The following is a 24735-nucleotide window of genomic DNA, read 5'->3' as shown; positions in this document are numbered from 1 at the left end:
CAATTATTGCTATTCTGAACCAATTAAACCTACCTCATATTGAGTTTTGATATGTATTTATTAAAAACAAAACAAAGTGCTAATGTTCCAGTTTGTAGTCAATTTTCACACTTACTAATGCTTAAAATAGTTCTTCTTGACTTATGATTTTTACAAGTTTGTTAATTAATTAAAGCTTGACAGTCAATTGCTTTTACCAGTGAACATTCAGGGGTTTTTCTGCCTATTTTTGGAAAAGGAGTCTGACCAAATTGGGAATTATTTATCGACAATATTGTCCATTTTGGGAATTTTTGCTCCCATGAAACGGCTCATTTTGGGAAAACATTGAGAATTTATCATGCTTAGTGGTTTAACAAATAAATTTGTTTTTATTTGTTATATTGTCTTTTTTGTATAAACACATGCAATATTGGGCATGTTCAACATTTATTCAAGTACTGCAATTATGTCTTTCAGTTTCAGTTACACTCTGAGATAAGAACTGTACAGTCAAAAACTTAAAGCTTATATTTTGTACCAAAACAAACACTGGTTAGTCATACAAGATACAACATAATTTTTCTCTGCTTTCTGTATTTGAAAGCATCACACAGCTCATCCAATGTTTTGTCATTCAGGTCTAAACCTTCAATGCAGGTACAAAGTGTAAGCATCAGATGAGTAAGTTTTGTTTGTGTGGTAATGGGGAGCACATAAAGTTAATAATAATATAATAATCTTAAGTCATAAGACACTTCTTTCTCATAATCTAATAATCATAAGTCATAAGACACTTCTTTCTAAAAAATAATTTATTTTTTTTTTTTTTTTTTTTGGGAAATTGGGATTTTTTTTTTATAAATTCGGTTTGAGATCGGGTCCGTTTCCTTTGGGAATGCCTCCGTTTTCCGGAGGCGCAGACAGTGCTGAAAAACCCCTGACATTGTTGACTTAATTGTTGTATTGTTTACACAATAAAGTTGAACGCTATCACATTTTAGTTATGAATTAAATTTTAATCATTATATAATAATAAATAATAGTAATAATAATAATTTAAAAAATATAGTGAACAAGAGATTGCCAAGCAATATGGTCCCCTACCCGTGAAACTTCACCATTGTCAGTAGTTTTTAATAAAAATTTTTTATATTTGTTGCCATAACAACCAGAATTCTTGACGTAGGAACAAAATGAAATGACGTGCATAATCTCCATGTTGCCATCTATTCATGTTTCAAGTTTCATGAAAAAATATAAAGAACTTTCAATGTTTTTGCAGGATCCAGAAAAGTGTGACTGACTGACTGACTGACTGACTGACTGAAAAAAAGGTACTACTCTATATTTGTGGCTATTATACTTAATATTAAGATAACATAGAAATTAATGATTAACTAAAATAATTGTCATTTCGAAGTATTTATCTCGGTCTTGAGGATATTTAGAAATAGCAAGGTCTGACTGTATATCAGTAATGTACACAAATGTATAAAAACAATATCAGATTATAGAATTTATGTTGCTTTTAATAATCCAAATCTGTATATTATTTTTAAACAACAAGGTATACAATGTACTAGTATATGTGCAACAATATATGTTCATTTACTTCAGGATCAATGTTCCACACATCTTTAACATGTACTACACCATACTCCAAAAAGCATGAGATTAACATTTTTCACTGGTCTAGAATTAACTATGTTATATTTAAACTTTGCAAACATGTAATATGATAACAACCACTGCTATACATTAACTGTAATAAAAGGTTGCAACTAAATTCTTTGAGCATTATTAATAATTTTATTTATATGCGATAGCCTGCTGTATCCAATAATATTGTTTATTGGGTTTTGTTTATGTCGTTTTATTGGATTGAAATTGATTCCAAGTCAATAGTATTTATTTTTCACCTTTGGTCATGATCATATCAACACATTAAAGGGGCCGTTCAACAGATTAAGCGTCGTATCGACACGAAACGATATTTTCGGAAACTACGAGGATTGCTAATATAGCTATAAAATACATCTGCTCAATGCATGAGCGTGGATGGTCAAGTGGTCTAGGTGGGAGGCTTTTTACTCCAGGACTCTAGGAATCCAGGGGTCAGTGGTTCGAGCCCTGTAGAGGTTTACTTTCTTTTCTTTTTTTAAATTGTATTCTTGTTTTTGTACAGGAGATTTTTAGTTCAAATGTTAAATTTATCAATATAAAGCATTTAAAGCATTTAATGACAAGCTTCAATACATGCCAAAATCTGTTGAACGGCCCCTTTAAGGTCATTCAATTTTTAAAGTTTGAGTGGGTTTCAAGAGGAATAAAGAACAAAAAATTGTGGGAATATGTATTATTTGGTGGAATAAATAAAAAAGCTTTAATTCTGCCAAAACTCATCTAAGCCAATAATGCCCAATATTCCTCTCTTTACAGTTATCAACCAATACACATTTAAGTCATTCAACTGTGAAAGTTTGAGCAAGATCCTCTAAGTATTTGAACAAGACTTAAAAATACTAAATTTATGTGAATATACATTATATACTAGTGAAACAACGGACAAATTGCCATAATCCTAGCCAACAATGTTGTACATAAAATTCCTTTCTTTAATTCAGAAAATCTACACAAAAAGGCTATTAAACTGTATAAGCTTGAGCGAGATAAATCAATTAATTAAGTAGGAGTTGAAAACACAAACTTCAGCCTGGGGACTTCATATAATCGTGTTAAAAAAAATAACTAAGGGCCAACATTCCGCTAAAAATGTTTCAACCCCAATTCCTTTTTTTTTAGATCATCTACACATAAATGTCATTCAACTGTGAAAATTTAAGGGCCATCCATCCAACAATTAAAATGCAGTTAAAAGACAACTTTTAGGAGATTTTTAGGAGATAAATCCACTACTTAATGCTACTTAATTTTCTTCAACGGTATAAAACATATACATGTATGGTGAAGACATATTATATAGAGGTTTTTAAGAACAAAAGATGGTTTTGAAGAAAAAAAGATGGTTTTGAAGAAACCAAGTGAGATAAATTTGAACTGTATAACAATATATTTATGTGTGTAATATAATTTATGCTTGGTTATAGATTAGAATGTATAATAATAGGCAAGGATAAAAATAAGTGGTTTCTTGTTTGCTAAGGGCAATACATGTATGTCTTGGCAAGTCACAAAGTTTGGCTGTCAGTCCCAACCAACCTAATTGTCTGTGCTATCTCTAAAAGATTTTTTTGGGTATTCCAGATTGAGTATAGGGCCTTGCCTTGGCATATTTAATGAACCAATGGCCAATTTTAGCATAATGGTAAACACAATCTTTGGATGAGGTCCTAAAATTTAACCAGCTGAGCTTGATACAGTATGCCAACCAATGAATTTATGTGAAAATGTAAGAGGCTCTGATTTGTATTTTTTATTGATATCATTAGTAATTATACATTTGATGCATTTTAATTACCTTGCTTACACCTTCTTCATTAGCATCTACTCTCTTCTTTAACTGCATGTACTGCCACATATCTGCTACGGGCCTCTCTGTTCCAGACTCTGCTTTCGATTTCGTGGCTCGGTTGAACAGCTCCAGATTAGATGGAAGCTTATTGAGCTCTTCCATTTGTTGGGTAAGCTTTTCTACTTTTATTTCAAGTCGGTGGTAGGGGGTTGGCCTGAATGGTGGGGCTGCCTTTTCACTGACAACCGAACCGTCTTCGGATTCCTCTCCCCTACCACTGTCAGCATCACTAAGTGTTGAACGTGCTCGGATCTTGGAAGTTGCTAGGAAATCACGGTCATGTTCATTGATCTCTGTCTTACTGTCGGCAATATTTAACTTTTGTATTATTGCATGAAGAAGTGTGTGCATCACATTGAAATTGACAGCCCCTATTTCTGGTGTCCCTAAAGACAAATCCACCATTTGGGCAAGTGACACTGATGTCGGCATGGTTGTTTTTTTAACTCACTACCCAACCGGAAAAAAATAGTTTAAGTTTTAATTTAAAATCCCATTGTAATTTAAAGACTCAACACACATCCAATACACAATTAATGATCTGATACTTCCGGTCTTGACAATCCGATCCGGTTTTTGTTTTCTTTGTCAATATATTTTAAAGTCAAGTCGTAAGTTGACGAGAAAACGCGAAAATCTTTGTTTTAAAACCACATCTTTCAATGATGTATCTTCTCTTTTAATTGCGGGAACGTTTAAATAAAATGCACTTTAATTTTAGTGTTGTCACTAGCAACATCAAGCCAAAACCACGTGATCTAAGAGTGTCCTCCCTTGATTTATAATTTTTACGTGGTGACGTCCCTTGTATTAAACTTTGTCATTAAACACGAGAGTTTTCATTTAAGAAGTGTATTTGATTAATAAGACGACTCAACTTCCGATTTGATTCTGAAGAAATTTTCGCACACAGTAGGTATTAATTTTGCCTAACTATATCTAGTATTGTATGATCTCGATCAAATCGTGAGTTGAAAAGATTTAGATCAAGAAGAAATAATTTTCTGACCTCGCCATCATCTTCCATGACAATCTGAAATTTAATAAGCATGTTCCCAGTAAATTAAAAAATCCAACAGTATCCTTGGTCTAATAAGCAGGTCTTTTGCATTTCTGGATGAAGACTCAGGCCTCCAAAATAATATGATTATAGGTGCTACCTAATTTACGGGCAAAAGCTTTTTAAGTTTTTTTGATAACTATGTATTTTTAACCAGGTTTTCCGAAGGAAAAAACTGGTTATTAGATTGGCGAATGCGGGCGGGCTGGCTGGCTGGCTGGCTGGCTGGCGGGCTGGCGGAATAAGCTTGTCCGGGCCATAACTATGTCGTTCATTGTCAGATTTTAAAATCATTTGGCACATTTGTTCACCATCATTGGACGGTGTGTCGCGCGAAATAATTACGTCGATATTTCCAAGGTCAAGGTCACACTTTGAGTTCAAAGGTCAAAAATGGCCATAAATGAGCTTGTCCGAGCCATAACTATGTCGTTCATCGTCAGATTTTAAAATCATTTGGCACATTTGTTCACCATCATTGGACGGTGTGTCGCGCGAAATAATTACGTCGATATCTCCAAGGTCAAGGTCACACTTTGAGTTCAAAGGTCAAAAATGGCCATAAATGAGCTTGTCCTGGCCATAACTATGTCATTCATTGCGAGATTTTAAAATCATTTGGCACATTTGTTCACCATCATGGGACGGTGTGTCCCACTAAAGAATCACGTCAATATCTCCAATGTCAAGGTCGCCACGACTAAAAATAGATTTAAAAAAAAAAAAACTTACAAAGGGGGTTAATTTTTTTTGGTCATTTCAAAAGTTCAGTTTGAGTTTTCTCCCTTTATCAGATTTTTTTTTCACAATGAAAACCTGGTTTTGTGACAATTTTGTCCCTTGTTAATAAATATATTGACATGATTGTGTTCAAAATATTATAATTGTTGCAATAATTAAGTAATGCATCAAAAAAAAAAATCAAATCTTAAAACAAGTTACATGTTCCAAGCTTAAAGATCTAGCATCTTATTTTTTTTGTTTTCTAGCCACAGGAATTTATAGCTGGTTCGGTGTCTGTGGTATAGTGGATGGGGTGTCTGCTAACTGGCTTAGTCACTGGGAGGTCTCTGTATTGATCTCTTAAGTGGGAGCATTCTTTAGATAACCCTAAAGACATACTATGGCGTACCATTTGGGTTGAAAGTCAAGAAGACCTACAAGTTAAAAAGAGAAATGTACGTCAAAGTACAATAATTGTACGTCGAAATAAATATAAAATACACTTCGAAGTATATATTTGTACGTCAAAGTACAATTTGTACTTCAACATTCATGTTTGTACTTCGACGTACACATTTTTTGAACAGCCAATCAAAACACTAGTCTCTTGAGCCGCTTTTCCTTCAGATTTATTCACAATAAATGTTTAAAATCTCTTAATTGAGGACAAAATGAATAAAAATATCAGAATGGCAAAAAAACAACACATAGAAGTTTCAAGTATTTAATGCATTGAAATAGATTATATACAAATTTGAAGAAGATTCAATTGTTACCTTTTTAAAATTAAAATTATTCAGCATATTGTGAGTATTTATTGATCATGCGGGGCGGAGTATCAAGACCGTCCACTGCATTACTGTGTAGGAAATTCCCAACGGTAACCAAACAGTTACCAAGCATTAACAGGATAAATAATGTATTATAACCTCTCCGTTGGTCGTATTTTGTGATAACCATTACTTGCATAAGTCAGAGGTTAATTCCGCCACGCCAGGTCAATAAATACGCACAATATCTATGAGTTAGCGGTCGATAGTAGCATAATTTGGTATAAATTATAATAATAATAATGTTTAATAAATACGCACAATATCTATGAGTAAGCAGTCGATAGTCGCATAATTTGGTATAAATAATAATAATACACTGTAACTCCAATATAGCGCGGTCAATGGGGTCCAAGCCGCGAAACAGCGTTATAACGGATCCGCGTTATAGGTTTTGAGCTCATTTACTGCAGTGCGCTATAAACAAAACAGGTATAGAATAGCCTATAATATAGGTCATGTATATATATATATATTGCCATGCTGTGTTGACGCAAATACATGCATATAAACCGAATCGTATCGATAACAGTATACATACCGCTTTTCTTATGTGCACATTTATCCGATAATCCAATAAAATTGCAACATCACTTAAAAATAATACAGTAATCTTGAACATTAATGACGATATATGTTTAAGAAATTCGTAAACACAACCGTACGCATCTATGCCATTTTCAGAAGTGTTAAGAGTACAGTGCATTATGGACCAGAGCTTTCATTGGACGAGCAACTTTAATTTTAGATTGAATGCAATACGACTCATGTACAAAATATTGTTATATTGCGTCATACGCATGCAAAAAAGTGTTTCCCGGGGACTTTCTGATACCGCGCGAAAATGAAAGTGAAACTCTGTTAACAATTGCCGGTACACTGCGTTCGCATGTAAATAAATCGTCTGCATTATTTAATTTCTTATACACGAACTGAAAGAGATTAAATGACATAATACTAGAATTATAATAAAATGACAGAAAAAGTTGTTTTATACAGTAGGCAGTATATTTCACAGCCGCTCATTTAATATAGTGAAACTGCAACCATATCAAAGAAAGAATGTTTCAATCGTTTTGAATTACTTGAATTGTATAACTATCCCGCTTGCACTAAACTTATGGAAATTATCGCACTGAACCGCTCTGATGAGGAATACATGTAATAAACACTGACACGCGAGTTTTTCACACCTTTATTGACATTACACAACAGATTAACACCAATTAGCTGTCGGTGTTGTTTAACCTCGAGGCGATTATAATCGGTTCAACGGACGGTTGAATAAAGCAATCAACGTAACTGTGATTGCCGCCATCTTTGAATTGTCTGAAAATACATGAAGTTGCATTATACAATTTGAATCAGAAATAAAATGGAAGGTTGGAGAAAAAATGGGATCCAAGCACCCTCCGCGTTATATTGGATTCAGCGTTATAACGGAGCGCTTTATATTGGAGTTACAGTGTACTTATGTTCAATGTCAAATATCTCTAAAAGCAACAGATGTAAGGTGTCTTCTGAATGGCTAACACTCAAGGGTTGGTGAAAACTGTACGTCGAAGTACATTTCTCGTTCTACCTAGTAGGACTTGTAGACTTTCGACGTCATGGTATGTCATATAGACACTAAGTACTGGTCCTACCCAGGAACCAGTTTGTTTCATCAAATGTCTCAATTCAACTTGACAGCTTGCTAAAGCAGTTGCATTTAGCATACAGTACATGTGATGTGTCAAATCAATTTTGATTGACAAATTTGACAGGATTTTTTTTAATCCAATAAGTTTTAGACTGCCAAATAACACACACTACGTATTGAAAGCCATACCTGGAGCTTTCGTCTGTATACCACTGACTTCATCAGAAGAATGATTTCTACTGTTGGGAAACGTTAACACCACTAATTGTCTTCTTATTTATTATCAATGTATAATTATGTGTAACAGCATAACAACATACTTGTTTCGCAATTAAAATATTTAATAAATACAGGTATCTTGCAGGTTTCTAATTTTCTTTCGCAAACTATTGTTGAATAGTTTAAATTGTGTCGCCACTAAAAAACTAGCCATTTTGTAGCAATTCTAAAATCACAGTCTTAACTGCATACACTTAGCTTTACAGTTACAATTTGAATGAAAATATTAGAATGCATCATGTTATATCATCCATATTTTTTTATTTAAACATTCAAATAACGCTGGATTGGTCATTGTCGGTCAATATTAGACTGTACCCGAGTAGTATTTCCTCCCCAAATCCGGTGTTGTAAAACGCGCTTTCGATTAACTTAAGCAAACTTCTTTTTTTTTTTAAACTGCATCAACATGCTTTTTGAGTATGAGTTTCGATGATATAGAGGCCATTTTACAGAAAATCGATATAAATGTCAATATAATTTAAATTTGAAAAAAATAGCCGACAACGACCGATTTAGCGTCAAATTTCCCGGGTACGATTAAGTATATTTACCGTACCCGGGGTACATGTAAGTATACTTAAGAGTACCCGGGGTACATGTAAGTAGTACCCGAGCCGACAATGACCAATCGAGCTCAAATAACACATAATACAGTACATATATAAAAAGATATGTGGTATTGTGTGGATATACAAAACACTTCACATCATTTATTTGCACATAAAATAATAGTTACAAAATAAGTAAAACTCATCAACCTACATTTCAAGAATATTTACGTATATGAAATAACAAAGTGGTGTAATTGTATTACCTTTTACAAAATTAACATTGCTGGTTTTGCACTAGCCATAAAACATTTATCATGGATTAGCAAGTAACAACCAATTTATTAATTACACAATAGAACGGAAATCATATTAATTGCATTATGCATTTACTAAACAAGCTATTTGCTACTGTTTAGAATTACACTATCTTTCTAAAAATGATCACTGGTACTTAGTGCTTTTACATACTTGTGGTAAGTTTTGTATTACTAGTTTGACAATAATCGGCAGACACTTGTCGATATACAGACAAAATTTGCATGGAAACTTTTCATATTTTTTCAGCATAATTGCCTTCAAATTGTTAATTTAACAACCCTTTGACATTGTTTGCACATCTGATCTTATTATACCATAGCTGATTTTTGTTTATAGATAGACATATATAGACTTTTCAAAGTTCTATACAAGTTCACACATGTTCCATCCAAGTAATCAAACAGAACCAATAAAGATCACCACAAATAATAACTGTGTGTATAGCTTGGAAATTTTGATAGTTCGGGAATCCCTCCTTTGTTGATTTCTGTAAACCAAAACTGTCAGTTTTGCTGGATATAATGGCTTGTATAATGCCCAGCTCTTGCCTTGGCAGAACAGCTTCTAAAAACGAAAAACCAACAAATATCTTAAAATTTGATCAATAATGCAGACAATTTATAAATGTCTTGTTTTTTGATGACTTCGAATCTGAAAGATTTTTTACGTAAGATTGTGGTACGAAAATTCCAACGGTATCGGATTTTGTGGTTTTAGGCCTAAACTATTTATAGTGATATGTAACCTTTTGGGATATCGGTAAAGTGCGAGCAGACGAGGTGAAAATACTTTAAAAATTAAAGCTAAAAGACTAAAAACTTAGATCGGAATATCTTAAAAATTTGTGAATAAATGTGTTTCTGGTGGGTAACCAGAATATTGCTCATGATCAAACGTAAAACTTCTTTCTGAGAGCGAATGGAAAATGCGTCACAAATTCTGATACATAAACAGTAGGGTGTCGTTATTGAAATACCGCGAGAATACTTGAAGAATAGAGATGCCAACTATAGTGTTTAAAACAAATAATTTTTTAACAAGCGTTTGTGATTTGTCAGGATAATAATAACAATAAGATATCGAAAAGATCAAAGCAAATAAATTCGACAGAAATCGGAGATTCGGCAATATATTAAAGACTGGTTCTGTTCCCCTAAATTTGGTCTGGTGCCCAGCTTCTATTGTAAACAAATAATCTCAACCTCCGCGCAGTGATTTGACGGGAACCAGCATAGCTGTATGTGAGAGCAAGGAACGACAACTCTGCATGGAGATTGAAATAATCTTTGTATACAAAGGGGCAGGTAATCCAGACTACCCTAAATTGTGTTCGGTGAAGACTGTTACTATGTGTCGTGAACCAGTCTTCGGCTTATACCCACTGAAGAAGAGCATTCAGGGGAGATAATTGAGTAATGACCTAATTCTGGAACGGTTGCGAAGAAAAACAAATAATGCGAGAATATTTAGTGCGATTCGCTACACAATTATGATGTCATTGATATAACTTTTTCTAAGGTATGTATTTACATGTGATTTAGCATATGTCAAAGTGTTTTTGATTTGTTCAAGTTCATAAATAGCATCGCGAAAATATATGTCGCGTGGCAAATTATTTTGAGACGTATCCATATGTGGTATTCTTATGTAATTTTATGTCTAAATTCCCATATGTTTGAACGGTCAACGCCCGCTTCGCGGGCTTTTGCCCGTATTAACTACAATGATCGTTTGAAGATGTTAAAACTACCCAGCCTTTCACATAGTCATAGATGTAGAAGAGTCTAGAGCCGTTAGAGGAGAATTTATTCAGTGTTGCAAAATCATTTATAACTAGATCAGAAGATGATATACCATGTGATCTTAAACTAGATGACACTGTTTTAAACTTGAAAATCAAGATGTGAGACAAAGTTTAGACTTAATAATATAAATGAAAAGTTTCTCTCAAAGAATGCTATCTGAATGGAATATTTATGGAACAGTATTAAAAACTGTAAGTGTTCATACTGAAGAAGTCCAGTCACCATGCATAGTTCCGATCACTGACCTGTCCCTAGTGATTGTTGCTATGCTTCACACGCTACATCCAAAATGGCATCCGCTGATGCTTTACCATCCGATACGCTTGTAAATATTTCTGAAAATATTTCAGTTAAATTCCTACCAAATTATGATAAACTAGCAGATAGAATTTTTAATAGAGGTCTTAAATATTACACTCAAGGAAACATTCATAATACATGTATAAAGATTTTAAATGAAGAAAACCGCGTGCGTTTCGTCGCTAACTGCTGGAGATCAATGAGGAAAAATGAAAAACCACATTGTTTAAACCTCGATTTGTCCGAGGAAAAGATTACAGAATCAAACTGCAGTTGTATAGTCGGTTGAGTTATTATACATGATTATTCAATTATTTAAAAACTTTTCATTGTTATTGGTAACATCTTTATTAATCGTTAGTTGTTTATGTAAATTGCATAATGTAGAATATTTACATTATTTCAGACTGTCCTCTCAGACTGGGTACTGTTCACACATCATAGGGTTGCTAAAAACACTACAGGGATTTAAACTGTATAACATTTCCACAGTTCCTAGCCAACTTAGCTGTACATGTGTTCCACAACAATGGCATGTCCCATGTGGAGAGAAGATCAAGCTACTGTACATTTTTTTTTTCTCCAAAAAATGCTGAAAGAAGTTGAATAATAATATTAAAACCTTTACCAACTTTGTTTTCCATTTGCATGATTCCACGGGCAGAGATTTAATCTCTTGGTAGGATGACAGTGCGTACATTTTTACAGTTTATTAACCATTGCATATACATTGAATTTAGATGTGTACTTGTACAGTACATGACTTTGTAATGATGTATGCATATATTAGCACTGTCAAAGGTCAAGTTTACATTAATGATAATCATCACAATGGACGAAAAAGAGTATCTCTTGTATTTAACATAGAAATCATTAAAGAGTAATATTATAAAGAAAAATAAGTTATAACCGTGGAACGATCTTGTTTATATCTATTTTCGTAACATTGAGCTGCTCATGCGGAAGTCCGCACGCTTTAATCCATCTTAAACATTTTCTAACTGAGTTTTTGGCTTAGGGAAGGTTATGAATTTGGCACTGTTCATTATATCAGGGAATCAGGCCTCGGCCTTGCATGTCCCCCAAACCCCCATGCACATCTTTTTACCATTTTGAAGTTATTTGATTAATACTTTCGTTAGCAACGCTTTTCACTTTCGATTTAACGAATGGCGTGTGAAGCGGTAGCAACAAGCTGTCTGGCAGCGAATACAGTATCGCTATTTGATTGGCTGAAAATACGATTTTAGGAACTATGCATTAGATAATGAAGATGTAGGTTTGGTATTTGTCATGGTAGGATAGTCTTCAACCAAGAATTTTCAAATCATGCCCCTATGGTAAAAAGTGGCCATTCCCACAGGTGGTTAGCGTGTGGCTATGATATTAATTAGTGAAAACATCATTTTGAATTATAAATAATTATATTATAATGAAAAATCAACTTTTCTGGAAAAATAAAATTAAATATCAAACATATATATAACAAGGTTTTCAACTCGATATCACCTGAAAACAGGGTGCATCGCTTTAAACAACCATTACTTCAACAATTTTGCAGCGATTTTCACGAACCCGGTCTTATTCAACGCAGTAAAGAATTTCCTTTCTGGAAATGTATAAATCTTGTTATATTTCTACACATGCTAAGTCAAATTTCAAGAAATAAAATGATACACAATTCGCTTGACCCAGACACCGATCAGACAGAATTCATGAATGACATCTCCAGTTGTAAAGACACACCTTCGCATTATACCAATGAAATCACTCGTGTGTTTAAAATGTCAGTTAATTGAAATGTATGTACTCAAAGGTTTCAAACGGCGCTGGACAGTTAGTTTTGATGCATAGTGCAACGGCAAGTACGATAAGAATGTTTTTTTCATACGTTTTATTGAATTATGGTATCAAGGTCCGTAAACATTGCAGGGAAAATGCCTTTTACTCAGTGAAGATTTCAGTCGGAGATACTGGGTCACACGAGTTGTGTAGCGTGTAATTTCTTAAAAGTTGACCCAGTATAGATAATAATATGTAAAAATAGTGCAAGACATGTACATTTCCAGAAAGGAAATTCATTTATGCGTTAAATCAGACTGAGATCGTGAAAATCGCTTTAAAATTGATGAAGTAATGGCTGTTCAAAGCGAAGCACCCTGTTTTCGGGTGATTTCGAGTTGAATACCTTGTTAAATATATATTTGATAGTGATTTTTTGTTCAGAAAAAGTTGATTTTTCATTATAACATGATTATTTATCATTCAAAATGATGTTTTCACTAATTAATATCATAGCCATACGCTAACCACCTGTGGCCATTCCCCATGGGTCACCAGATTCATATAGGCTTATTAAGTAAATATCTTTAAAAATCTTCTCTGAAACCACAAGGATCAGGGTTTTGATATTTGGTGTTCAACATCATCTGGTGGTCCTCTACCATTTTATCTGAAATCATATCTTGTCCTAGGGGTTACTTAAGTTGTTTTCCTAATAAGACTAGTGTAGCAGGGTTCTGTATAAGAAGAACTGCCTTGCTATATGAGCTAGCTTCTATAGTAATGCGGTGGAGTGTCTGCCTGATTTGGAACAGGGCCAGGTTCAATCCCTATTGTGGAGTTTTCTGGCTGGGTAACATTAGCGCCCAAAGTAAAAAGACATGTATGGTTGTGGTTTGTCAGAAGTCCCAAAGATGTCATGGAATTAGGAAATTCGTGGAAGGATTTTAAATTAGGAGGGTGTATGTGAAGTAGGGTTCGGTATAAGGATAACTTATACTGTCTTGCTATATGAGCTATCTTTTATAGTGATGCAGTTGAGTGTCTGCCTGCTTTGGAACCAGGAGGTCCTGGGTTCAATTCCCATTGTGGTCGGGGATTTTTCAGACTGGGGTTACATAAGTATACAGTGAAAATCATGACCAAAACTTGCCACCTTGGGGTCAAATGATTTTATAGTGTATTATTAAATAAAAGCCTTGCACAGCTGTACATATTAATGAATGTAAAAATCTACTCTGAAACCAAAGGGTCAGGGGTATGATATTAAGTGTAAAATATTGTATATTTTTCCTCTCTTAAGTTTGTTCGAATAATGCTCTTGTGATCAAAACTTGATCATGTTCCAGGGTCACATTATTTATATAGCCAATTGTTAATAACTTATTTCTCTAAAAACACCAGGGTTTTGTATTTTATAATTGGAATGCAACAATGTATGGTGGTTCTCTACTAAGTTAGTTAAAATCATGCTCCTTGGGGTCAAAATTGGCTCTACTCTAGATGTTTCTTTTTATGCCCCCTTTCGAAGAAAAGGGGGTATATAGTTTTCACACTGTCCGTCAGTCTGTCTGTCAGCCTGTCACACTTTTCTTGTCCGCTCTCTAATAATAAATAGTTTACATCCGATCTTTACGAAACTTGGTCAGAAGTTGTATCTAGACAATATCTAGGTCAAGTTCGAATATGGGTCATGCGGGGTCAAAAACTAGGTCACATGGTCGAAAAAACAAATCCGAGGGAAGTGATAAGCTTTAAATGGACATAGTTATCTGACCTGCCAAATTATATATTTTTGTTAAATAAATCAAAGGGGCACAGTAGGCGGCATTGTTTTTCTGACAAACACATCGTGGTTAAAGGTCAAGGTCATCCTTCAGGGTCTAAGGTCAAAAATACAAATCCAAGGGAAGTAATAAGCTTTAAAGGGAGATAATTATTCAATATTGAACATAGCAACTTAATATTTGGCATGCATGTGTATCTCATAAAGCTGCACTTTTTGAGTGGTGAATCTACAGTCACGGTAGTGGCTTTTAATGATTTGCTACTAAAAATAGGGATTTGTTAGAGACAATTATTTTCAAGGGAAGTAATTTATATAATTATAAATCTCAGATTATATAATTTCCTTACCAAGAATTTAAGTTATTTTCACAGTTAATGTACAGATTTTTTTATTTTGATTGATTTGTCAAAGGTTTTTTTCTTTTAATATTATATAATTATCATTTCTTTCCTGTACTAATTTGTGAATGGTAGGGTTCATTACATACCTGTGGACTTATGTCCATAGATACATGATGAACTCTGGCTATGATCTCTTTGATAAACCACAGGCCTTGGTTGTCAGTGATGTCTGACTTGGTCTTTTTCGACTGTGTACAGACCCCCGCCCCCCTGGTTGGATTGGACAAACTCCAAGGGAAGTAATAAGCTTTAAAGGGAGATGATTTCTATACCTGCCAAATGATAAATATATTTTTTATTTCAAAGCGGCACAGTAGGGGGCATTGTGTTTCTGACAAACACATCAATTGTTATATATTTTTTCATAGAGAATACTTGTATCGTTCTAATACTTTCTCAGATGACATTCACTCTGTGTCATACAGAGTAAAACAACTTGATACAAACTGCAGTTTTATTTACAAACATCACACAAACTACACATAGCAGATTATTTTCTACAATACATGTCTCAGGTTAGCAAGATTGGGGCCCTCTATAAGTACCGTATGTCACACTATTTTTTTTCCATATTAAACCCCTCCCTCCCCCCTGTCACAAACTGTCCCACATCTTGGACCCCCACCCCCTAAAGTACATCACACTTTCTAACCTTTTTTTAACACCTAATTAAAATTAGATCTAAAACACTTCAATATAAAACTGTATTGAAATATAAAATTTCAACTTAAAAGAACTATCAAAATACTAAAATGACTAATAGATGATGTAGTAACTAAATCAAGATTTAATTTGAAAACAAAAATTGCAAAAATTCGACTGACAATTATGTAATACACATCGTTATCTGCTGCTTTTTCATTTACAATAGGTGAGGTCAAGTTTTAGATAATTTTCAATATATGCAATATTTTTAGCTCACCTGAGCCGACCTGCTCATGGTGAGCTTTTGTGATCGCCTTTTGTCCATCAAGCGTCGTCCGGCGTCAACATTTGCCTTATTAACACTCTAAAGGCCAAATTTATTGTCCAATCTTCATGAAATTTGGTCAGAAGATTGGTCTTAATGATATCTTGGATGGTTCGAAAATGGTGACGTTTGCTTGAAAAACATGGCTTCCAAGGGGCGAGGCATTTTCCTTATGGCTATAGTAAAACCTTGTTAACACTCTAGAGGCCACATTTATTGTCTGATCTTCATGAAACTTAGTCAGAAGATTCATCCCAATAAAATCTTGGACGAGTTCAAAATGATGCCCGTTGTTTGAAAAGGTCGCCAGGGGGCGGGGCATTTTCCCTTATATGGCTATAGTAAAACCTTGTTAACACTCTAGAGGCCACATTTATTTTCCAATCTTCATGAAACTTGCTCAGAAGATTTGTCTTAATGATATCTTGGATGAGTTCAGAAATGGTAACCTTTGCTTGAAAAACATTGCTGCCAAGGGGCGGGGCATTTTTTCTAATATGGCTTTCCACAGGATTTTTGTCAGGCGCCCCAGGGTTGATAGGGGTGGTTTTGGGTAAATATTTACGATAAAAGTGCTCAAGAATTCTAAAAAAATCGCCATATTTTCTTAAGTATCAAATAAATTTTGGCATGTGTTACTATTTAAAGATGTGATAAAATATCGTCCAATCAGGGCGTTTTTTTTCCCACAGAACACGCTTAAATCGCCTGACATGATGTTCATGTTTTTATACAGAACAAAATACATCCACACTTTCCATGCGACTTTCTACATGTCTGCATATTTTTCGCGCGCTTTTTATTGAGACAAAGGATAATACACTGTTTATTTAACGCTACAATTTGTTAATGTCGCGTTAGCATTATAATTCGGAAGCGTGAAAATCGAACGAAACATTTACAGTTGTGCGTAATTAATTCAACGATTATTTGTTAAAGTACATTACGTGTATAATAAATGTCAGAAAAACGAGGTTAATCAGTGCCATAAATGGACATGATGAAATAAACATGTACTGGAATTTAATTGTTATTGCATAATTGTTACCGGGAGTTATTTGCAAAACTTACTCGCTACAAGTAAGTAATTGCTTACCACTTGCAATAAATTTCTTGTATTTATTATGTGTCATGATTAACACTTGTTTACAGTAAAAAGGTGTGATGATGATGCCAGAAACCGTCTTTAATGTACTATTCTAGTTACTGGTTTTATATTACGTGAATGGTACAACTCCTTGCTAATCAAGCTGCGATAAACTCTTACTTTGTGCCGGACGTTAATTAGAAATAATTGTCGAAAGTTAACCCCGCCCTCATAAGCATTCGCGTAACCGATTGGACGATGAACATCACAGTTTGAGGACTGGAAAGTTACCCGAGAGTTTCCTGTGATACATCCGTGCCAGCATAAATGACTGTGTAATGTGGCTAGAATAATCGATACGCGCGTCATGCTATCTCCTATCAGTGGTTTATCTATGACCCCATGTGGTGTTTATGGCGATTACATGCGAAAGTAGGTACCAAGTGCTCTTTTAAAACAGGGAATTTTTATACACTGATGAAGAAACCTTGATTTTCTTGACATTCTCCATTTTCTTTTACTGTAAAAAATACACTGAACGGAAAATTTCAAGCGCCCCGGGGACTCTGATTTCAAAATTCAAGCGCCCCGGCGAGGGACCGTTAAATGGCTTGTGGAAAACCCTGATGGCTATATATGACTATAGTAAAATCTTGTTAACACTCTAGAGGCCACATTTATTGTCCAATCTTCATGAAACTTGGTCAGAAGATTCATCCCAATAATATCTTGGACGAGTTCGAAAATGATGCCGGTTGGTTGAAAACATGGCTGCCAGGGGGCGGGGCATTTTTCCTTATATGGCTATAGTAAAACCTTGTTAACACTCTAGAGGCCACATTTATTGTCCAATCTTCATGAAATTTGGTCAGAAGATTTGTCTTAATGATATCTTGGATGAATTCGAAAATGGTTACGTTTGCTTGAAAAACATGGCCGCCAAGGGGCAGGGCATTTTTCCTTATATGGCGGGGCAGGGCATTTTTCCTTATATGGCTATATAAGGCTATAGTAAAATCTTGTTTACACTCTAGAGGCCACATTTATAGTTGGATCTTCATGAAACTCGGTCAGAAGATTTATCCCAATAATATCTTGGAAGAGTTAAAAAATGATGCCAGCTGGTTTAAAAACATGGCCACCACGGGGGCGGGGCTATTTTCCTTATATGGCTAAAGCAAAACCTTGTTAACACTCTAGAGGTCACATTTATTTTTAGATCATCATGAAACTTGGTCAGAAGATTTGGTATTGGTTGCTTTAAAAACATGGCCACCAGCGGTGGGGCATTTTTCCTCGTATGGCTATATTTGGCTATAGTAAAACCTTGTTAACACTCTAGAGGCCACATTTATTGTCCAATCTTCATGAAATTGGGTCTGAAGATTGGTCTCAATGATATCTTGGATGAGTTTGAAAATAATTATGTTTGCTTGAAAAAAATAGCTTCCAAGGGGCAGGGCATTTTTCCTTATATGGCTATAGTAAAATCTTGTTAACACTCTAGAGGCCACATTTACTGTCCGATCTTCATGAAACTTGGTCAGAAGATTCATCCCGATAATATCTTGGACGAGTTAAAAAAAGATGCCGGTTGGCTGAAAAACATGGCTGCCAGGGGGCGGGGCATTTTTCCTTATATGGCTATGGTAAAACCTTGTTAACACTCTAGAGGCCACATTATTTTCCAATCTTCGTGAAACTTGGTCAGAAGATTTATCTCAATAATATCTTGTTATCTCAGGTGAGCGACTTTGGGCCTTTCAGGCAATCTTGTTTTACACAGGACATGTATGACTGCAGTGGATAACATAGATGTAATAATATTTCTGGCATTACGAAGCAAGGCTATACATAAAACAGTACAGTATACTAGCGCTCCTAGCGAGAGAAATCTTAAACAACACAATCAGACGATACTGATTTCGTTCTATTTTGACATTAAACTTGGTCAAATGTTTCACAAAATCATTGAAAATTATTTTTAAAGCTTTTAAATTCTACTAAAACAGGGTCTGTTTGTAAAACATGCATGCCCCGACCCCAAATGGGTTGCCATTTGTAGTGGCAGCCATTGTACTGCTTCAGGGCACTGTGACCTTGACCTTTGACCTAGTGACCTGAAAATCAAAAGGGGTCATCTGCGGGTCAGCACCATTGTCCATATGAACTTTCCTGATCCTAGTCATAAGCATTTGTGAGATATAATCCGGAAGCCATGTTACTGTTTCAAGTTACTGTGACTTTGACCTTTGACCTAGAGTCCTGAAAATCAATAGTGGTCATCTGTTGGTCATGACCAATGTCCCCATGAACTTTCCTGATCCCAGGCTTAAGCTTTCTTGAGTTATCATCCGGAAACCATTGTACTGTTTCGAGTCACTGTGACCCCATTTTACTGTTTCGAGTCACTGTGACCTTGACCTTTCACCTAGTGACCTGAAAATCAAAAGGGGTCATCTGCCAGCTATGATCAATATACCTATGAACTTTCCTGATAGCCTAAGCGGTTTTAACCAGGTTTTCCGAAGGTGAAAACAGGTTATTAGATTGGCGAATGTCTGCGGGGGGCGGGCAGGTTGGCTGTCAGGCGGGCGGATTGGCTGGGGGAACAAGCTTGTCTGGGCCATAACTATGTGAAAGAGTTACGTCAATATCTCCAAGGTCAAGGTCCCCACAACTAAAAATATATTTATTTTCAAACAAGGGGAGTAACTGTGAACCATCACTTCAGTTTGAGTTGTTTCCCTTTATCAGATTTATTTTCAAATTGAAAACCTGGCTTTGTGACAATTTTGTCCCTTGTTGAGTTATCATCCGGAAATCATTTGGTGGACGGACTGACCGACTGACATGTACAAAACAATATATCCCCTCTTCTTCGAAGGGGGGCATAATAAAGTTAAAATAAATTAGCAATGAATTAAAAAAAAAATAGAGCTTTGTCACAGACGTGACGTATACCCCCACATGCCGCATTGACACATAATATTTTGCATGTCGTCTTCACAAAAAACAGCGGACACCATGCTCAATTTTTAAAACGCACTAAGTGACCCATTGACCTTGTTTTTGACCCAGAAAGGCCCATCTTCTAACTTGGCCTTAAGATCATCTCCATAAAACTTCTGACCAAGTTTGGTGAAGATCGGATGTAAACTACTTGAATCAGAGAGTGGACACCATGCTGAATGTTAAAAAACACAATAAGTGACCCCGTGACCTAGTTTTTGACCCGGAATGGCCCATGTTCAAACTTGTCCTAGAGATCATTTAGATAAAACTTGTGACCAAGTTTAGTGAGGATTGGATGAAAACTACTTGAATTAGAGAACGGACAACATGGTGAGGTTTAAAACGCACTAAGATACCGGTACCTCATGACCAAGATTTTGACTTGGCATAACCCATATTCAAACTTGACCTAGACTTCATCTAGATACAACTTCTGACCAAGTTTGGTGAAGATTGGATGAAAACTACTTGAATTATAGAGAGGACAATATTGTGATGTTTAAAACGCACTAAGTGACCCTGTGACCTTGTTTTTGACCCAGCATGACCCATATTCAAACTTGCCCTAGACATTATCAAAATACAACTTCTGACCAATTTTGCTGAAGATTGGATAAAAACTACTTGAATTAGAGAGCAGACAACATGGTGAGGTTTAAAACACACTAAGTGACCCCATGACCTAGTTTTTGACCCGGCATGGCCCATGTTCGAACTTGACCTACACATCATCTAGTTACAACTTCTGACCAAGTGTGGTGAAGATAGGATTTAAACTACTTGAAATAGAGAGCGGACACCATGCTCAATGTGTAAAACATACTAAGTGACCATGTGACCTAGTTTTTGATCTGGCATGGCCCATGTTCGAACTTGGCCTTCAGATCATCTTGATAAAACTTCTGACCAAGTTTGGTGAAGATCGGATGAAAACTACTTGAATAAGAGAGAGGACACCATGCTGAATGATAAAAAACGCACTAAGTGACCCCGTGACCTAGTTTTTGACCCGGCAAAGCCCATGTTCAAACTTGGCCTAGACATCATGTAGATACAACTTCTGACCAAGTTTGGTGAAGATCGGATGAAAACTACTTGAATTAGAGCGGACATGCTGAATGTTTAAAATGCACTAAGTGACCACGTGACCTAGTTTTTGACCCAGCAAGGCCCATGTTTGAACTTGGCCTAGACATCATCTAGATACAACTTCTGAATAAGTTTGGTGAAGATTGGATGAAAACTACTTGAATTAGACAGCGGACAACATGCTGAATGTTTAAGACGCACTAAGTGACCCCCTGACCTAGTTTTTGACCCAGCAAGGCCCATGTTCGAACTTGGCCTAGACATCATGTAGATACAACTTCTGACCAAGTTTGGTGAAGATCAGATGAAAACTACTTGAATTAGAGAGCGGACACTTAATACGGACCGACAGACGGACCAACTGACCGACAAGTTCACTCCTATATACCCCCCTAAACTTCGTTTGTGGGGGTATAATTAACACATCTCACATGGCCTGATTGGCCCCCTCCCCTGTCACACTTTCTTACACCCTCTCCCCCCTACTGGAGCGTGAAGTACTATATGGACGGCCCCTTAGGTCTTTATGCCCTCTTGTTATTTTACTGATTGCAATGTTTGTTGTTGATATTTTGCCTGGTAAGATGTTACAAACAAATTAGGCAACGCTTATATTGCTGTTAATATAAGGGTTTGTTTAACCTATTAAGTTTTGTACTTTCAGCAAGCAATATGCCTAAAGCACCTAAAGTTCAGGTGGTGAAATCCAAAAAAGTAGTACATCCCAACAGCAGACAAGCTTCGTACATCCAGAGGAGGGTGAACCATGATAATCGTGTGGTGAAGTCCAAAGTTGACACATCGATGAAACAGGACCAGTTACAGCAAAAACTTGTCTGGTTTCAGGAACATCTCGACCCTGAAAAGGCATCATACTCCAAGAGTGAGGTGGCAGAGCTTACTGTAAACTACTTGAATCGATTTGAAGACCAGCTTGAACAAATATCCATAGTTAATTCTATTGGGAACAGGCAGCAGCAGCACGTTTCGAGGGAATCAGCCATACGAATTACAATGGAAAAAGAACAGCATGAGTTTGACACCATTGGTATTGAAGTTCCAGATCTTGTAAACGGAAAAGCTTTAAATGTCTTCCGAAATTGGACTGGGGAGGCAAAATATCACCCAAACATTAAAATGCGTAAATCACGAAGAGCAGATATACACATTCCTTTGGAAGGTGCCTGTGTCAGTACTAGTGACACAAAACCATCACAGCAGGATTCAGTGGACGCAGACTTGCCTGATTATATTGAACAGGAAGAGAAGTAAATTAACATCGTGACCAAAAAATTTGATACATGATCATATTAATGTTAATATTTAAGAATTATATGTAGCCAATGGTGTCGATTAAACAAATAAGCTTGCTTGACCAAAATAAATCTGATGTTTGCATTAAACTATTAAAGCCAAAATATGTTAGTGTATATAATTGAATCAATACGATGCTGTTTACGATGACTTCAGTTTTCATGTTGAAATCCTGAAAATGGTGAGAAAAAAAGCATAATAATAAGGTTTGCTATTTTATTCGATACTTTACTTCAACGTGACAACATTAATCTATCGTATACTAGTATTAAACAAAAAATATTTGCACTCATATATAACAACAAATGACAACAAAGTCTTGCACAATTGTTTTTAATAATTAAAAGTTAAGTGAACGTTTGGAAAGATTTGCTATCATACATATAATACTTCATATTTCTAATAGTTTGATTTTATATCATACAATACTAATGTTGCTTTCAGTTACCAATTATAGCACCACATTAACACAATCCACAACAAGGGCTGTTTGTAAAACATGCATGCCCCCCATATGGGCTGTCCATTGTACTGGCAGCCATTGTGTGAATACGACTTATGTCACTGTGACCTTGACCTTTGACCTAGTGACCTGAAAATCAATAGGGGTCATCTGCAAGTCACGATCAATGTACCTATGAAGTGTCCTGATCCTAGGCAAAAGCGTTCTTGATTTATCATCCGAAAATCATTTTACTATTTCGGGTCACCGTGACCTTGACCTTTGACCTTGTGACCTCAAAATCAATAGGGGTCATCTGCGAGTCGTGATGAATCTACCTATGAAATTTCATGATCCTAGGCATATGCGTTCTTGAGTTATCATCCGAAAATCATTTTACTATTTCGGGTCACCTTGACCTTTGACCTAGTGACCTGAAAATCAATAGGGGTCATCTGCGAGTCATGATCAATCTACCTATAAAGTTTCATGATCCTAGGCATATGCGTTCTTGAGTTATCATCCGAAAAATCATTTTACTATTTCGGGTCACCTTGACCTTTGACCTAGTGACCTCAAAATCAATAGGGGTCATCTGCGAGTCATGATCAATCTACCCATGAAGTTTCATGATCCTAGGCGTATGCGTTCTTGAGTTATCATCCGGAAACCATTTTACTATTTCGGGTCACCATGACCTTGACCTTTGACCTAGTGACCTCAAAATCAATAGGGGTCATCTGCGAGTCATGATCAATCTACCCATGAAGATTCATGATCCTAGGCGTATGCTTTCTTGAGTTATCATCCGGAAACCATTTTACTATTTCGGGTCACCGTGACCTTGACCTTTGACCTAGTGACCTCAAAATCAATAGGGGTCATCTGCAAGTCATGATCAATGTACCTATGAAGTTTCATGATCCTAGGCCCAAGCGTTCTTGAGTTATCGTCTGACAACCACCTGGTGGACGGACCGACCGACAGACCGAAATGAGCAAAGCAATATACCCCCTCTTCTTCGAAGGGGGGCATAATGAATACTATTTATTCATAAATAAAAGATGAAGCATGTCCTAAATGAATTTTGTTACAAAAGAAACTTTTATTGTGTGGCATTGTTAAACACAATTTATTGTAAATATAGTAAACATAACCTAACAAATGATTACCACAGTAAAATGAAGAGATGTGAATTCTGAAACAAGCACTTAAAACAGTCCCCAAATACTGTATATGTATAACTAGAGCCTTGTCACAGACATGACGTATACCCCCACTTGCCGCATTGACACAGACTATTTTTCATCCTGTCTTCACAAAACAAGAGAATCTAATTTTTGGCGATTTTCAAAAATTATTATGCCATTATCATTTATAGCCATTTTGACCTTTGAACTCTCAAGTTCTTTCACATGACACGCCGTCCAATGACTGTGAACAAAATTAATGTACATGTACAGAGTCATTTTTAAATCTAACAATGAATGGCATAGTTATGGCCCAGACAAGATCATTTATTGCCATTTTTGACCTTTGAACTAATAGTGTGACCTTGACCTTGGAGACATCGACGTTATTCTTTTTCGCGGCACACCGTCCAATGATGGTAAACAAAAGAGCCAAATGATTTTAAGATCTCACAATAAACTACATAGTTATGGCCCGGACAAGCTCATTTATGGCCATTTTTTACCTTTGAACTCAAAGTTTGACCTTGAAGATCTCCACATAATTCTTTCGCGCGACACACCGTCCAATTATGGTGAACAAATGTGCCCAATGATTTTAAAATCTCACAATGAACAACATAGTTATGGC

At 35.7% G+C, this 24735-nt stretch overlaps 2 protein-coding genes and 1 long non-coding RNA gene across 16 annotated transcripts in view; 1 reads left to right on the top strand and 2 right to left on the bottom strand.

The window, feature by feature from the left end:
- LOC127865914 (glutamine-rich protein 2-like) overlaps positions 1 to 4267 on the bottom strand; it is a 73161-nt gene extending 68894 nt beyond the window's left edge. For 4 of the 9 annotated variants that reach the window (XM_052405993.1, XM_052405994.1, XM_052405995.1 and 1 more), the window contains exon 1: positions 3461 to 4264. In XM_052405993.1, the coding sequence (XP_052261953.1) occupies positions 3461 to 3946 (486 nt within the window). In that variant the 5' untranslated portion in view covers positions 3947 to 4264. Of the gene's footprint in view, positions 1 to 3460 lie in introns of all 9 variants that reach the window. The other 5 variants (XM_052405990.1, XM_052405991.1, XM_052405998.1 and 2 more) reach the window with 3 other exon arrangements.
- Positions 645 to 22576, top strand: LOC127865943 (translation machinery-associated protein 16-like). Of its 6 annotated transcripts, none has more exons than XM_052406101.1 (2): positions 645 to 663; positions 21823 to 22576. In XM_052406101.1, the coding sequence occupies exons 1-2, from the start codon at positions 660 to 662 to the stop codon at positions 22428 to 22430; spliced, it is 612 nt and encodes a 203-aa protein (XP_052262061.1). In that variant the 5' UTR covers positions 645 to 659; the 3' UTR covers positions 22431 to 22576. The 6 variants fall into 6 exon arrangements, with proteins under 6 accessions (XP_052262061.1, XP_052262065.1, XP_052262062.1 ...); XM_052406105.1 differs by lacking the exon at positions 645 to 663 and adding an exon at positions 3599 to 3623; XM_052406102.1 differs by lacking the exon at positions 645 to 663 and adding an exon at positions 4282 to 4426.
- A 98-nt stretch (positions 22577 to 22674) lies between these two features.
- Positions 22675 to 24629, bottom strand: LOC127865948 (uncharacterized). The gene is made up of 2 exons (XR_008042821.1): positions 23779 to 24629; positions 22675 to 23633 (listed from the first exon to the last, which is right to left on the bottom strand). It is a non-coding gene; the product is annotated as an uncharacterized LOC127865948 (long non-coding RNA).
- Between the last annotated feature and the right edge of the window lie 106 nt (positions 24630 to 24735).

This window comes from Dreissena polymorpha, chromosome 2 (assembly GCF_020536995.1).
Source record: "Dreissena polymorpha isolate Duluth1 chromosome 2, UMN_Dpol_1.0, whole genome shotgun sequence".
NCBI classification, from domain to species: domain Eukaryota; kingdom Metazoa; phylum Mollusca; class Bivalvia; order Myida; family Dreissenidae; genus Dreissena; species Dreissena polymorpha.
Note: the sequence above shows the minus strand (reverse complement) of the source record. Positions and strands in the feature narration are given on the sequence as shown.